This window comes from Rhinichthys klamathensis, unplaced genomic scaffold, assembly GCF_029890125.1.
Source record: "Rhinichthys klamathensis goyatoka isolate OS25496 unplaced genomic scaffold, OSU_Roscu_1.1 h1tg000069l_1, whole genome shotgun sequence".
NCBI lineage: Eukaryota > Metazoa > Chordata > Actinopteri > Cypriniformes > Leuciscidae > Rhinichthys > Rhinichthys klamathensis.
In genome coordinates, this window is record NW_026606612.1 from 357,321 (window position 1) to 374,244 (window position 16,924).

Sequence of the window (16,924 nt, forward strand, 5' to 3'; positions counted from 1 at the left end):
ACACACTGACATATTAGGCTTTCAGGAGCACTATACTGAATATATGAAAGACTATGTTTTTTCCATCACACGCCCACAGGTGGAGAAAAACACAAACTATTAACACAATCTTGAGCAGAAGCCATCTTGTATTGTCTACAGACCACTTGCTTCCATAAAAGTCAGCCCTTTGTTATAAAAGACGGATCAATGCGTCTAAATTTATTCAAAAAAGGCGCTGATGCCAAGTATTAATCCATTAAAATCCAAATGTAGCTCTAGCGCCCCCTGCCGGATTCCCAAACCTTTTTTTTTATTTTATTATTTATTTACTTTATTTATGGTACGAAACTTGGTAAAGGTTTTGGCACTTGCTGTATGAACACACACAAATGACTCGAAAAGGTTAAATGGTCCTGAAAAAAATAGTCACAGACACTTTGAATTGTTCGTGGTCAAAAATGACCGCATTGGAAATTAATGGGAGATGAATTTCATCTATTGGAGAAGTTTGTTATTGCGCACAAACAAATTCTTATTGAAAGCTCTTCTTTTTTTTTTTTTGGACATATATATTTATGGCTTTGATTTTCTCAGTTTTTGAGTAAAACGTGCTTTAGAAAATATCTTAATATAAACATTTCATATAAAAAAAATTTTTATATGAAAAGAATACAAAAAAGTGGTATTTTTGTGCATTTTTCATAAAACATTTTAGGCCTATAACTTTTTTCAAGTTCACTTTTTTTTTTAAACTTTAGCAATAATATGCCAAGTGTCATCTTTAAAAAGAGACCAAACTGGATTCAAGACTTATGACAGTTTAAGAAATTTCATTTTTAGGGTCCATGCTCAAAAAGTGACTAAATGGATTATAACTAGTGCATTAATTTAATACCATTAGATAAAAACCATTATCAAACTAAAATATAGTACAACCATTTCATTGTACCAGAGGGTTAATACACACAATACAAAACATTCTATGTGCTGTAATGAAGTGACTAAAAATAATATTATTTACATATATATATAAATATAAAAGTATAAATTAAGAAGCCTACAACAAACACTATCATGATGTATACTTTAATTTTTATTTCACCTTTTCCACATTACAGCTGGTTATTGACATTTTGGGGAAAAAATTATGTCACAAATCTTTGTTGTCCTCAGAAAAAGGGCTCTTTTACCTTTAAGCAAAATATAATCTAATATATCCATTTAATTGTATGACATTTTGTAAGCTTCACCTGTGCATTCATCATCACCAAAAGCAAAACAAAAGGACAACAATGTCTATAAATAGGCCATCTCTTTATTGTTGTTGATTTTCACATATCAATCTCTGAAATGACATATTCAAACTGATTAAGGGAAGAGCCTTTCATCCAAGTTCACACACCCAAGAGAGGGAGAGGAGGAGAGAGTCAATCTCTGGCTGGAGGGGAATCGTTTTAAAAAGGTCTATTTAAGAACTGTACTCCAAAAAGGAATGGAAAAAGCAGGGCAAAATGAAAATACTGATAAGGTGACTGTTTTATATATATATATATATCTAAAATCCTGGTGTAATCTCCAGCAGTCATTCACGAAAGCCACACGGTCTTCAACTTATACCTTTCGATTTAAACCTCGGCCTAAATCTAAGGTCAGACCTCAGGCCCAAATCAGCGGCTCAAGTTTAATCCAGCCATACAGTGAACTTTGAGATGGTGAAAACCATGAAGTGGAAAAAAAATTGATGCTCAGAGAGAACAGGCACATTTGGAATAATTGTAAAGGTTGCCTAACATTTTCTAACATTTGTCACTGTTTAAAACAGTGGTAATAGTTTCAGTTTCTCACAGAAAAACATTTTTTTCCTTGCTTTATTTTTTCCTTTTTTTTTGGTCTCCAACACTCCCCACCACGCAAAAACAGCTGGAGGAAAAGGGTAGTGATGTGAGTTTTCTCCCATGCACACACGAGGAACAAGTCCTCGATACGGGACTGTGCAAGGCTGAGTGTCTAAGTACGAATGTCCTTAAATGTATGAGCAACACTGATGACTCCATAATCACGTGACCTTTAGGAGTGTACAACGTATAGTGTTTGTATGTGTGCACGGGGGCCGTTTTGAGATCTAGAATCAGTCGGTCACTTGTGTGTTCAGATGATTTCAAAGGTTTTCTTCAGTTCCATGATTAACTGCCAGTCTGATTTCTGCATCTCGTCTCTGAACCAGTTCTTCAGAGTGTCGATTGACTGACGGGTGATCTACAAGAGATACAGGAACAAATGTGCATTAGATAATCAATACCAATCACGTTTAAGGGGACGGCAGATTGAATACAGACACTATTTTAGTAATATTTGTATACTATTATAGTATTTATTCATATTTTGAATTAACTTTTATATATTCCGGTTTCATTTTCCTAATATACCATTTTAAAGGCTCCTTATTTTGTCTTGGAACAAATATACTGGAGGCCATGAAATTGTGAAAATGATCAAAAACACTGGCGGTGGCTGGCAACTTGTTTTTTTTTTTTTAATGCTGGCGGGAAAAGGGTCAACAAAAACAACACTATGTCTTGGCATCACATGAGCCCCAGTGGCTTTATTTCGGGATGTAGGAGAGAGCTTACCTTGCTAACAATGAGGTCTACAGCCTCAAAGTGTCGGCCGAACATCTTGGGTGATTCTCCAGGAATTGGTTCTATTTTCACACAGATCTCCTGTCCTTTCTTAGCGATGTCTACAGATTTGTGATTTATTTCAATACCGGTCACAATACCAATGTCTACAAACTGAGAAGGAGAGAAAAAATAATGCAAACAATATCACTACAAATTCGATTTTTACCGTAAAATAAACTGCTAAAACGGAAGAGAAAATGACAGTAGAGGAAAGCGGTTTCTCTGCTTCTTTATTTATTGAGCATATAATGTGTAAACGGTCTAAACGTCTCACCCCTTTGGTGGGCACACACACCGGAGTGCCTGTTCTCAGAACTCCAGCGTCCACAATGACGCCCATGACAATGGGATCTCTGGAGTTGAAGATGAACTGGGGCAATATACGCAGCTTACAGGGAAACACGGCTAGTTGTCTGAAAAAGAGAGAAACTTTCAAATATTCAGACTGCAAACATTCAGGAAAAATTATCTGTTTTTCAAAGTAACACCATTTGACCTTTGACACAGTCTTTAAGAATCTAGGCTTGTTTGTGAGTGGTTAAATGTAAAAACATACACTACTATAGGCTCAGTTAGATTTGTCATATTTCTGAAAAAGTCTATTTTGCTCACCAAGGCTGTGAAAACTTTAATAATTACTAACATTTTTAATAATGTATTTTAAAATGTAATTTCTGTGAATTTTCAGCATCATTTTTCCAGTCTTCAGTGTCGCATGATCCTTCAGAAATCATTCTAATATGCTGATTTGTTGCTTAAGAAACATTTTTTGTTAAAATCAATGTTACTGCATTATATTTTTGTGGAAACTGTCTATTTCTATTCAACAAGGAATTGTGAAAAAACAGCATTTATTTGAAACAGAAATCTTTTGTAACATTATAAATGCCACTATTTGCTGCCACGATTTATCAATTTAATGCACTATTGCTGAATACAAGTTTTAATTTTTAGTATGAACTAAAAAAGTATTAACTTTTGAACTGTAGTGTATATCGCTGTTAAAATTAGGTAAAACTGTGAGGATGAGGGCAGTAGATAACGCACTTGAACTCATCCTGTTTCTGTTTCTTGTAGTCTTCTCTGTATTTGGTGAAGGCGTCAAACAGATGGTAGATGATCTCAGCGCTGAAAATGCGCACGCCGAGACTGTCAGCCATCTCCTGAGAATCTCGCTCTATTTTCACATCGAACGCCAGGATCACTGCATACCTACAGAAAGAAAGAGAGAATGATTAGCATGATTTAATCTCATAATAGGAGATAAATGATATATTACTCAGAATACATACTGTTGATCATGCTCCAACATAGTAGAAGCTTTCATGACGTCTTTCTTGTGGACGGGACCAATGTTGATGCCAGCATACTGAAGGACAGAAAGAGAATCTAAGTGGAGATGCAAACAACTGAAACACTACAGCTCAATTACACTGCAACAAGCTCAATGGAGAAAACAAAAACAATTATTATTTTGGTAATCAAGTAATCGGTTGATATTTTGACGATTAATCGAGTAACCTGATCATTTTTTTTGTGGTAATACAAATAGACCTAAGCGAACAATAACGTGTAAAATGACTTAAAATACATATATAAAAACAATAAGGCAATAATTATTGGTTTAAACACTGTTAAAATACATAATGTAATATACATAATATAAACAATCAACTTATGAATATTCCACATTATATCAAATTTCTGTAGAGGGCGCCAACTGATTGTGATTGTTGTCATATTTAGAAATATTTTGATGTATTCTCCTGTAGGTTTACGTTACAAATCTGGTGAAACGGCGCACGGTGTGTTCCCAGATGAACGTTATAAGCAACCCGAGCTGCAAAGACGCGCTTCACGCATGCAAATGATAACAGTGCAACCCTTCGCTATGAAACCCAAATCGCGTCAGACTTTATATGCCTTCCCAAACGCACGTTATTGGAAACCCAAACAAACAGCACATGCAGAGACTGAGTTCGTGTGGAGCAGCATTTACTGTGAACGGAGCCGCTCTGAGATGCGTAACCTGCACATATGTAAATAATTAAAGCATCGCGCTTCACCAAAACCCGCAGTGCATATACTTATTTAAATTAATCGCAGACTTTGTGATTTCACAGTAGCACTATGCTATATTATGATTTTTAAATGGTTTAATTATATCGTACAGCCCAGGGGAGTAGGAGCAATTTTGAAACTGGGGGGGACAGTAAATGCTGGGGGGGGGGGATGTCCTGAATTTTTGTATATATTTTTTAAATATATAAGGCACTTAAATGCTAATTTCTAAAGACTTATGGTAACAGACTGTATCACTTAGTTTGTTTCTAAGCAGTGATTAAATTGGTATTTATTATGTGGGTTCTCCCTAGGGGGGTCCGGGGGTATGCTCCCCCGGGAATTTTTTTTTGAAAAATAAACCATTAAATGGCACTTTCTGGAGAGTTTTGTGCAAAGAAATTGAGAAAATGAGTCTTACATGATATGTGAAAAACTGCAAGGTTAAGAGCATATACTTTGCATTGTTGTAGTATCAACATGTATTAGGACATTTAGCATTTACATTACTGTTAATCAGTCATGTACTGATTAACTAAAAATTAAAAATTCAAATAAATGGTTGATTTAATTTCCATTAACCACCTAGCTTACCCCCCAAGGATAGATTGAAAAATAAAATCAATCTATCCTTGTGGAAAGGTTCCTTGGTAGCTAAAAGTAGGTCTAGCAAGTCTTATATTTCTGTAATTCACACAGATCAAACAAATATGCTGCCTGATTAGATTGCTAGTTTATTTTGAGTAGCCAGCTAGCAGTTCTCTTGGCAGTTTGCTGATAATCTGGTGTCTGAAGTAAAATGCTCAAAACATCTCCTGAGAAAAATCACATGGCCAACCTAGTCTTGGTTATTTAATTTAGATTTAGTCTTATTTTCCTTACCTTGGCATTCAAGGCCAGGGCACTTTATGTACATTTCTGGAACTTTTGCACGCTTCCACATCCCGCGCAACTAGGATCTCCCAGGAACACTCATTATATATTGCTGCGTACATTTATCCGTGTCACCTAGATGCGCGTGCGCGAGCGGTGCGCGATCATGGTCGACTGACAACGAGATTAGCAGCTGAAGAGTTCGGCCGTTTTTAAAAAATTAAATTATGTATTTAAAAGTTGCCGAATGGATTCATTTGGAGACTCCGAAATCGGCAGAGATAGGCAGGCAATGCAAAACAAAATCTTACATTGGGAAATAGTGGGGGGGACAAAACTTCGATTTTGAAATGTGGGGGGGACATGGACACAGCGACCCCATAGATTTCAACGGAGAAAAGTGAAGCCAATTAGAAGCACACACTTCCTGATGGCTGAGCGTACTGCGCAGGCTCAAACTGAGCTTGACGACGTAGATGTGACGTGAGCAACCTGTCTGACAGTTGTAAGTCTTCTAGTAGCGGTGCCAAGAGGAATCTGAATCATTCCCTTCAAATCTTGCAGAGCCGGAGATCGTGAGTATTAGCTGTCCATGAGCAGCAGCAGGAGCAACTTTATGACTCTCTATGGGCTTCTCCCTTGACTTTATGCCTCCACGTCCTCCCGATTGCGCGCAAGCTTCTCCTCCTGTCTATACGGTAATTTCTCTACTGTGCGACAGAGTCGCGTGTTTATGACGCAATCGTTAGCCTATTTTTACAAAAACTGCTTCTACGGAGCCATAACGTATAAGATACAAAGTAATGGAGCCTTTTATACATTGTCGTGTTTCTTTAGAAATAAATAATGGACAAATGGAGTCTTTGGACGCCTCAGATGTAAAGTTATTCGCTGTCAAAGTGATGCCAAAATGAATGGGAGTCAATGGAATGCTAACAGCAGGTGATGGTCTGCTACAATGCCGGCCCCCAAGGGAAGCTTCAATTTCCGGCTGATGGATTACGCCCTTGCTTATAACGCCGTTCATGGATTCTTGTCCTTGGAATCAGGTCCACTTAAATCAACACGTAATTATATTAAAGATGACTGTGAATACATGTAGGGTAAGTGCAAATGCGTGTATAATCTAAGCTATCAGGCTAATCGGGTATCTGTATGCTATGCTAGTACATAGGCTAATACAGACATTAATGGTCTTTATAACAGTTCAAACAGCATTTATCATAACATGATTTTGTAGGAATTGTAATCAGGCGCTAAAGAGAGTACCTATTAAAAGTAATTTGAGCCAATGAGATCGCTTGGAGTCCTAACAGAGACCCGATTTCAAGGGAGGACCTGATTTGTCACCACACAGGTTAATCGAAATGGATAAATGGCAATCGACATTTTTTTTTAAATAGAGTACTTGAATTTCATCATGTTGCTAGCCCTAAAAACAATACTTTAAGATGGCAGCCAAGATGAGAGAAATGCTGATTATAAATATATTTGCATTTAATACTTTGTACTGTTATATATGAAGCAATATTTGTGATATATATATGACCAATATTTGTGCACTATGTATTAGGGGTGGAACGGTACACAGAAGTCACGGTTCGGTTCATACATCACGGTTCGGTACGATTTCGGTACAATGGAGGTAAAAGCAAAACAAAAATGCAGAATGCATTGTATTTTTTAAATAAGTTTTATTAATAAAGGCATAGAACCAGTTTATTTGTAGTGCACTGACAATAGTTTTATATAGTTTATGAATTAAATTAATAAAAAGACCTTGCGATATGTTTGGTAATTGTACCTGAATTAATTTAAAATTATTTTGCTATATTTCAGATCAATATATTTGTTTTCCTTAATTTTAATTAACATTATTAATTAATGTAACATTACTCTCATCTGAATTATAAATAATTGATTTCTGTATAAAATAATACTACCATTTAAAAATACATTTGATTTTCTTTTTTAATCAATGTAGAATGTGTAAGATTAGTGCCCAGAGGACGAGAAATGAAAACCAATGCAATATGATGAATGTCCAAAAGATGGGACCCACAGACTGTTTTAAAATGGAGTTGGATAAATATGTTTTGCTTTTAAAACAGTGTGTGTGTGTGTGTGTGTGTGTGTGTGTGTGTGTGTGTGTGTGTGTGTGTGTGTGTGTGTGTGTGTGATTTTGGTTGGGTGACAGTTGTAGGTTACAGTTTGACAAGAGTTTACAGTGTGACAAAAGCACAATGTTGTGTTTTATTGCGAGTGTACACAAATATAAGTAAACACTTGGCAGGTTTAATGATCTGTATGAACAAAATGACGGAGTATGTTTTTTATGTTTCCACTGTTCGATCGCGCGCCTCTCTCTCTCTATATATATATATCTCTCTCTCTCTCACACACACAGAGTTCGATCGCGCCCACGCCTCTCTCTCTCTCTCGCGCGCACACACACACACTCACTCCAGCATTGCAATCTTGACATCGCAGCCTGTTCATTGTGCGGTCACACCAAACTCGAATAGAGCGTCAAATTCGCGTCTAGTTCGACGCTAGTCCAAAGCGAATAGGACGCGCGTATAAAGCCAACATTTGAAGTGAACGCGCGTTCAGAGCTATGGTACAGATTATGTGTCCCTAAAGAACCCCGTATCTAACAGTAGTTCCGCATTACATTAATTAATTTGCACGCGAGTTTTATTTATTTTTATACCTTGTATTCTCCGTGTAAATTCGTGCAACGAACCGTGACGCCCGTACCGTTTCGGTTCAATACAAATACATGTACCGTTCCACCCCTACTATGTATTGCTCATTAGAGTAAGATGTTACCATCAAACTGGATTAGAATCAATAGCAAATCTGGAATCTGGAATGTGCTTCACGTGAGAAGAGAGATTTGTGCGCTAATTTAGGGAGCACTAACTCACTCCCTCTGCCACAACAGACAGGATGTGGCCTTAGAAGGCAACTGCTTATGTAGGCAGCTTGCTTGGTTTTAAAAGAGCTTAGATACAACATGCATTGCAAAACCATAATAAATCCAAGCAAGTTCTTCAATAACCCATTTATAAAAAGGGTTTTACGAGAGTGTGTGAGGTGTTTGAAGACTTACAGGCACTTTGGATGTACGCAAGTACTCCAGAAGAGCCTCCAGAGAGCCGAGCGTGGAGGCCTGCACATACACACCCTTCTCCTCCAGCTTTATGGCATTCAGAGTCTGTTTCAGCTCTCGTATCAACTCGTCCTACAAAGAGCAAACATCAGGATGCAGGAAAGCTCGCCAATGTAGCAATTAGATTACCAGTTATTATTGACTTAATTATTGTATGTGCGAGAAAAGAGAGGAAAGAAAGAAAAGTACAGCGTGTTCGGGACACAACTGATTGGTTTGTAAAAGAACATGGTTACCCTCAGGACTGGAATTTCATCCTCTTTATGAGCGACGAGGAGAGGCAGACCTGCCAGCGTCTTCTCCAGATCTTTCCCCAGGATCTTCACTCCCTGAGCTGTGGACACTTCTTTATGCTTCTCATACGTATTCTGTACACAGAGAGAAGAAACATATAGCATGTGATCAAGTGAGACAAGCTCAGAGCTCTATCGCAACATAACGGATATGGTGAATTAAATATATAATTGGGCATGAGACCTTCACTCGGAGCTCTTTCAGGGGTGGAGGGAGGAGCAACCCTCTGATCTGAGTGACGATTGGTCCATCCACACCAGGGACGATAATGGTCTCGCCCTCCCGCAGACAACCATTAATCAGGATCACGTCTATCGTCGTACCCATGCCAGGCAGAGCTTTTACCTGAGAAATAGGAAATGGACCGCAGAGGTTATATTACAGCTTGGATCCATGAGTGAAGAAAAATAAATAAATAAATAAATTCCCAGACACAGAAATGACCTTTTCCAATAAGTGTCAAATATTTGCTTTTTTTCCTTTATAAGGGCAATGTTTAGTTTACTGGTTAAATTTACATATTTGACACAAGACAACACAATTACTTAACCCTTGTGTTCTGTTCGATTTCTGTGTACTCCCCTTTTGGACCGGGTCAAATTGACCCTAATTGGATTCAATACAATTCCTCAAAAATCACACTATGAAAAACAACAAAGATTTAGATACAAACTGTAAACTTTTAATATCAACATTTGTCAAACATTACAAAAACATTATATCTAAAAAAATATGATTTATGAAAATGTTTTTAAAACATTTTTTAAAACAGTTTTGTTTTGACAAAATTGGAAAAAAAACAGTATACGGATTTTTTTTTTTTTTTTTTTTTTTTTACATTTTATGCTTTGAACATCGTAACTGAACAAAAAAAAAATAGCAGTATAATGAAATTTTTTCATTTTCCTAAGTTAACTTTCCCTAGTTTCCTAAGACCTATTTTCCTAGTTTCATTATTCACTCACTGGGAAGTGAGAAACCAAACATAACAAAAACATACATCAAATAAATGTTTTTTATTTATTTTTGGCTCTGTGAAGCTGCCTTTGAAAATCCTACATAAAAGTTTTGGTTAAAAGCTAGGTATTTTAGATATTTTGAATATTGAAATTTTACTATCTGTGTCTGACAAAGATTTTCATCTGTAATTTGCAAATAATTCTGAACACTGTAATTTGAGCTTTCTCAAATGTGTTTGGTTAGGGTTAGAGCACTTTTAGATACACTTGCACGTTAGAACTGGAGTTGAAGTGCCCTGACATACAGAAAATAAATGTTTTTATTTTGTGTCTGTACAGTTGCTTTTGAATGGCTGTCTATGAGGGTCAAATTGACCTGTGAACATCACAAACGTAACCGTAATTTTGTTTGTATATGTCAAAACACATCAGCATGTTGAAACTTTGCATGCATGTTCATCATGATAAATGAGAAAAAGTCACAAAATATCAAGAAAAAAAACAAAGGTTAACCAGTATTTCCAACAACTTGAAAATCGAAACGGGTCAAATTGACCCGCAACATACCGTATTTTCCGCACTATACGGCGCACCGGATTATAAGGCGCACCTTCAATGAATGACCTATTTTAGAACATTTTTCATATATAGGGCGCACCGGATTATAAGGCGCATAAGATACTGCAGTCAAACGTTTGACTGGGTTTGCGTTATGCATCCACTAGATGTCAACAAATGTCAACAAAACAGTCAGATAAAGTCAAACTTTATTAAGCGTTCTGACAACTCCGTTCACTCCCATGGTAACGTTGTTCAAACGTTAAAGGAAAACTCCGGTCAATTTTAACATTGAGCTCATTTTTTTGTACATTTGGAGTGCTGTCAGTACAGATAACAACGACAAAAACCGGTGTTGCCTACACCGTGTTATCCTCTTTTTAAAATTTGCACCCTGTTGACTTAAACGGGACAAGTTTTAAACCTGCTTTTAGCCTCTTAACAACCTTAATGTGTCATTACAAGTGCACAGCCATGTGAGCGAACACGGTGAATCTGACTGCAGTAAATGACAATGTGAAAGATATGAATAAAAATGATGTTTATTCAGCCAGCTCACATACCCGTATTTTCTTCCTGTTTTCGGTCGAAGTCCACAGTAGGCGATTGTCGAGTGCGCGCGCGATCATTGGTAACTAAGCAACAGTGGAGACTCAGACTGTCAGCTGATGACGGTGCTGTGTGGTGTTCTGAGAATATCAGCTCAAATGGATAGTTCATCCGACTCAGATGTTGAACACACGGAGGAGGTTTGATCGCGCGCGCGCGAACTTGACAATCAACTGCTGTGGACTTCGGCCGAAAACAGGAAGTAAATACGGGTATGTGAGCCGGCTGAATAAAGAGATTATTCCTGCTTTCGTGAAAGCTCGGATCACAGTTGAGACTGATATATCAGCCCAGGCATCCACGATCCATTGGCAGATAGTGGCGTAAGTCGCCCGGCGCTGTCTCCCCGTCTTGGTGAACGTGTGTTCACCATCCATATATAAGGCGCTCCGGATTATAAGGCGCACTGTCGGTTTTTGAGAAAATTAAAGGCTTTTAAGTGCGCCTTATAGTGCGGAAAATACGGTAACACAAGGGTTAAATCAATCAGAATACTATAGTATAGACAGTTACCAATAAAAATGATCAACATCAACAAAAAACATCTTTACACTGCAAAGGTGGAACAGAAGCTGCATCTGACACGGCATTTAAGGCCCAGATATAATACAAGCGAAATCAAAGAACGAACTGTTGTGACATCATTTTAAACAAAATCAGGACACTGGACAGCGATTACAATATTATGACAAAAATCACTGTTGTCGATTACTCTTGATATTGTAATAAAGAAATGAATGTCGATTAATAAAATATATTTTAAAAAGTTTTGTGTTTGGGGAAAGGCTCATCATATTCTGGCTACACAGACAAAACAAGCTAAGAAATGTTTACACATAAGAAAATAAAGACTTCACATTGGTTATTTTAGTAGCATGAAAAACAAAATGTCTAGTCAAACCTGGAATAAATTATATTTAGAAAGCAAGCAAAGAACATTATCACTGAAGCGGTCCATGATTTCAGTTGCACACTCAAATATAACCGCTATAATAATGTAAACTGTCTACACCGCAGAATGAATGTAATTGCATCGTATCTGCTTAGTTGTTTATTCACAATTTAGGATGCAGTTATTAAGGGCGCGCACCGAACAAAGCTCTGGCATTTTCAGCATTGACAAATCTAAATGCCTCTGATTGGCCATTGCATTCATATACTCAACAGAAATGTGTGTGATTGGTTATAATGCTCAATGCTGCAAAAAAATTGTAAAAGGAAAGCCGTTAATGTAATGTCATAATCAACTCATTAAAGCTTTTCCTTTGACCACTTACCTCCATGACCTGTGCCCGAAGTTCGTCACAGTGAGCCAGTCGGCGGGCCAGCATGGTTTGAGTGAGCTCAACCAGCAGGGCGATGAGGTTCCCCATCCCATCACCCGAGTGGGCCGAGGTGGGAACCAGGGACACAAACGTACGAGGATCTTTGTTCTCGTAGAACAGGGCGGCATTAAGACCCTGAAAATTGAAAGACACACAAGACAACATTTAAGTTAAGCTCACTTCTCATACATGTTAAAGTCAACAAGAAACAGCATTTGCAAACAACATTAAGAAGAAAGGTAAATAGGGCTATACAAAAAGATAGAGACAACAGACCTGCTGCGCGAACTCTACGATGACAGCTTTAGCCCTCTCATCAAACTCATCCTTGGTGTTCTTCTTCTGTTTCTTCAGTGTGGCCACCACGTCTGTTTCTGGACTCTTTTTCCAGTCATACAGACGGTCGATCTGACAAAGAAACATTAGTATTCAAATAGTTGTGATGTAATGATCAGTATCAGCATTCAGTAGTCACTATGTGGTACCTTGTTAAGTGCTACTATGAAGGGGCATTTCTTCTCCTTCAGCAGGTTGATGGACTCGAGTGTCTGTGGCTCTAAACCGTGCATGATGTCCACCACCAGGATGGCGATGTCACACAGAGAACTACCCCTGTTCCTCAGATTACTGAAGGGTGGAGCAGAGTGCCATTAAACATACAAATACTATAGAGTTAATATTTACTTATAATTTTAATTAATAAAAAATGTATTTTTTAAATATACACACACCACCATTCAAAAGTTTGGGATTGGTAAAAATTTTGAGGTTTCAAAAATTCAAAGGTTGAATTTATTAATCGGAACAAAAATACTGTAAAAGTTTTTTGACTTGCCCTCCTTGTATTTTACGTATCAGGGATATTTATCTGACATTTCTTACATTATTTTGTTTCCACTTATTTCTGTACATTTAAATGTATACCATACTGTTGTTTCACTTTTTGGACCTCACGTTGGTTGAAGTTTATGCCTTATCAGAAAACGAAAAAATTTATACATAAAAAAATCCAGTGAAACAATTTATTACAATGTAAAATAACTGTTTTCAATTTGAATATATTTTAAAATGTCATTTTATTCCTGTGATGGCAAATTTTCAGCATCATTACTCTAGTCTTCAGTGTCACATGATCCTTTAGAAATCATTAAAATATGCTGATTTGCTGCTCAAGAAACATTTACAATTATGCTGCTTAATATTTTTGTGGACACCATTATTATTTTTAGTATTCTTTGAAGTACAGAACATTCAAAAGAAACAGTATTTATTTGAAATAGAAACATTTAAAATCTCTTTACTGTCAATTTTATACATTTAAGGGATCCTTGAGGAATAAAAGTATTCATTTCTTTCTTAAAAATTTGAAAACCTTTGAATGGTAGTGTATATATTCTGTCTTTCACTTTTACATGACACACACACACAAAAGTATAGTGTGTACCTGAAAGACTCGTGTCCAGGTGTGTCAATAATGAGCATGCCAGGAATCTTCACACTCTCCATCTCAAACTGAGAAAAACATACAAACACCAGGGTTTATACACATCTTTACCAATACATTTCCATGACTTTTGAGGCAACATTCATGACCTAATGTTCCATGAAAGTCTACGTACACGTCAAATAAGAATACAAATCAATGTTCAAATTTATCATAGTATATATGAAGTAAAATGAACGACTATTAATGCTATTTGTTTGCTTTCTATTTGTTTTAATAATAAGAACTTCAAATTTATCACAGTATATATGAAGTAAAATGAATGACTATTAATGCTATTTGTTTGCTTTCTATTTGTTTTAATAAGAACAAACTGCATGCAACTTTCCCAGATGTTACTCCACGCAGATAACATAACATCACGTGACTGAATGCCCGAATGCTAAGTATTGTAATTCCCATTTAATTCCCCCCCTTATTTAGGCTGCTGTCCCGCAGCCAGGGTTCCCCAAACTCGGTCCTGGAGGGCCACTGTCCCTGCAGAGTTTAGCTCCAACCCTGATCAAACACACCTGAGCAAGCTAATCAAGGTCTTTAGGATCAGTAGAAATTCACAGGTAGGTGTGTTTGATCAGGGTTGGAGCTAAACTCTGCAGGGACAGTGGCCCTCCAGGACCGAGTTTGGGAACCCTGCTTTAGGACCAAGCAAGCATCCAATATACTGTTACACATGCATATATTTCTCAACTTTTTACATTCACTTAAGACATAACTCATTTTGTTTAGGCCATGCATGTTTTTTTAAGACATGCTTTTTAACCTCTTAACCGTCTCCAGAGCGTCGGCGCACTGAAGCGTTTTTTTTTTTATTTAGTTCAAATATACTATCAGATTTAATGTTATACCTTGACAAACTATACATCATTAAAAAGATATAAGACTCAAGATTCAGTATTTGACCACTATTGTATTCTGAGAAACTTATAGTGACAGTTATGTCTTAATTTGTGTCAGGAGTTATGAAATACAAAAATGAGTCGTTACCTTTAATATGAATTATGAGCGTCAGCTGCTCTCATTCAGAAAAAAACTCCCGTGCGATCGTCATGACAGCGCTTGACAAAACAACGTCCCTCAGGGCTTTGAGCTCAAACATGTGCAGATTTGGAGAAATATTGATAGATTCTCATAGCTTTACATCAGACTTCTATAGACAGGAATAATATTTATTGAATTTATACCCAAATGCGTCGATGTAATCATTTTGAGCGCTGTATACTCTGTACTGTGTTATCAATTCATCCTGAAAGTGAGGGCGCTGTTTGCACAGAAGTCCATATATTGATCACATGAAGAAGAGCCATAATCATGTGACATTCAGGAAGTCCTGCCACAACAAAGCTATCCGAGATCGCTGTAAAGTGCATATAAAGATGTTTTGAAGACAATAAACATGATTGCAATGATATTTGATTTACCTGTGTTCTTCGAGTCATGTCAGGTATTTTCATAATAATTGATTATATGTATAATGTAATGCTAATCGAGATAGACTTTCAAATTGTGCAGAATACAATAAAATAATATATTTTCTATCTGATTTTTTTATCTGAAGCCAAATCAGATTACAGAAAGTTATTTAAAACACTCGACTTGCGCTATAAAGTAAGTTTGGAGAACAAACATAGTTTTATTCTCATAAATTGTCGTGTATTGATGGTGTGCTAAGCTAACATGCTAGCTAGTACTGAGCACCTGCTACCTAACTTCGGTGTAATTTTTATGATTTTTTTCTAAATAAGAATGCTTACTGAAATGTTTCGTTTCTCAAAAAGGGCATTTGATACAGTTTCACTGTGAAGTGCGAACTTTTATAAAATAAATGAGGGATTGAAACAGTGTGAATTGCTAGTCGTTAGTGATTATAATGCAGACAAAAGAAAAGCATATTTAGAGCAATAAACTGGCTGGAGAGGTGTGAATATGTGCAGGGGAGACTGAGACTGAATGGGGCTCGTTTTTGCATCACAAAACAATAGAGGCAATAGACTGAATAGATGCTTATAAGAAAACAATAAACACCAGTCTAATCAAAATAAAGTCATATGACATGATCTTGAAAAACATTGAACTAAATACAGAGTTTTAGACTTATCATCTTCAGATTTTAAATATAACATGGTTAGACATGTGGCTTTAGCTGCAGTGCATTTCTAGATTGCTACAATGCCAACTTCAATTTTATTTTCATGAAGATGTTTCATAAAAATAAATGTATAATAACTTTACAAAACTTTGAAGCTATTTATAACTATTTTTTTTCATTATGATAATAATTAATTCTACATTTACAATAAACTTCCAGGTGTCAGCTTTCAAATGAGATCTTACTTGTGCTTTTAGTACAAAGGGTTCATGAACTGTATCTGTTTCAGTTTGGGAATGCCATATCTGGGGATTTTTCAAAAATGGGCTTGAAGCTTAACAGGTTAAAAAACAAAAAATTGTGTATTAGGACGTTTAAGCACAATATGCCACAAAAAGAACTCAATTTGACACTGAGCTTTTTGTGAGGTGGCTTTTAGAGAGCAAACACGGTACAGTTGAATCACCCACACTGTTTTCAAATTACTGATTTGATCTGATATTCTGTGTGGATTCATTTACCCATCTAACCTACATGCTATGACTGTACAGACCCTGAAACACATCTTGATAAGCTTTAAAAAAATAAAAAAAAAATAAAAGGGGGGCGCATGGGAAAACAGAATGAGAGAATGAGCGTTACAGAAAGATACTCACATTTTTCACCATCTTGGTTTGTTCTATTATGGTTTCCAGGGGCACATTTGTGGCTCCGATCTGCTGTGTGATACCACCAGCCTCACCATCCTGAACATGTGTGTGTCTCAGCTGATGGACAGAGAAGAAAACAATAATAAACACAAAATCCACACAAGTCC

The 16,924-nt window shown here is 36.7% G+C and overlaps 1 protein-coding gene across 1 annotated transcript in view; it reads right to left on the reverse strand.

The window, feature by feature from the left end:
• Positions 1-1,718: 1,718 nt before the first annotated feature.
• eif5b (eukaryotic translation initiation factor 5B) overlaps positions 1,719-16,924 on the reverse strand; it is a 28,693-nt gene continuing 13,487 nt past the window's right edge. Inside the window, exons 12-24 of the mRNA XM_056250456.1 lie at positions 16,764-16,874; positions 13,962-14,029; positions 13,003-13,144; positions 12,794-12,925; positions 12,470-12,652; positions 9,250-9,411; positions 9,009-9,140; positions 8,713-8,844; positions 3,956-4,032; positions 3,711-3,875; positions 2,938-3,076; positions 2,613-2,774; positions 1,719-2,238 (exon numbers count right to left, since the gene is read on the reverse strand). Coding sequence (XP_056106431.1) covers positions 2,131-2,238; positions 2,613-2,774; positions 2,938-3,076; positions 3,711-3,875; positions 3,956-4,032; positions 8,713-8,844; positions 9,009-9,140; positions 9,250-9,411; positions 12,470-12,652; positions 12,794-12,925; positions 13,003-13,144; positions 13,962-14,029; positions 16,764-16,874 — 1,713 coding nt within the window. The 3' untranslated portion in view covers positions 1,719-2,130. The remainder of the gene's footprint in view (positions 2,239-2,612; positions 2,775-2,937; positions 3,077-3,710; positions 3,876-3,955; positions 4,033-8,712; positions 8,845-9,008; positions 9,141-9,249; positions 9,412-12,469; positions 12,653-12,793; positions 12,926-13,002; positions 13,145-13,961; positions 14,030-16,763; positions 16,875-16,924) is intronic.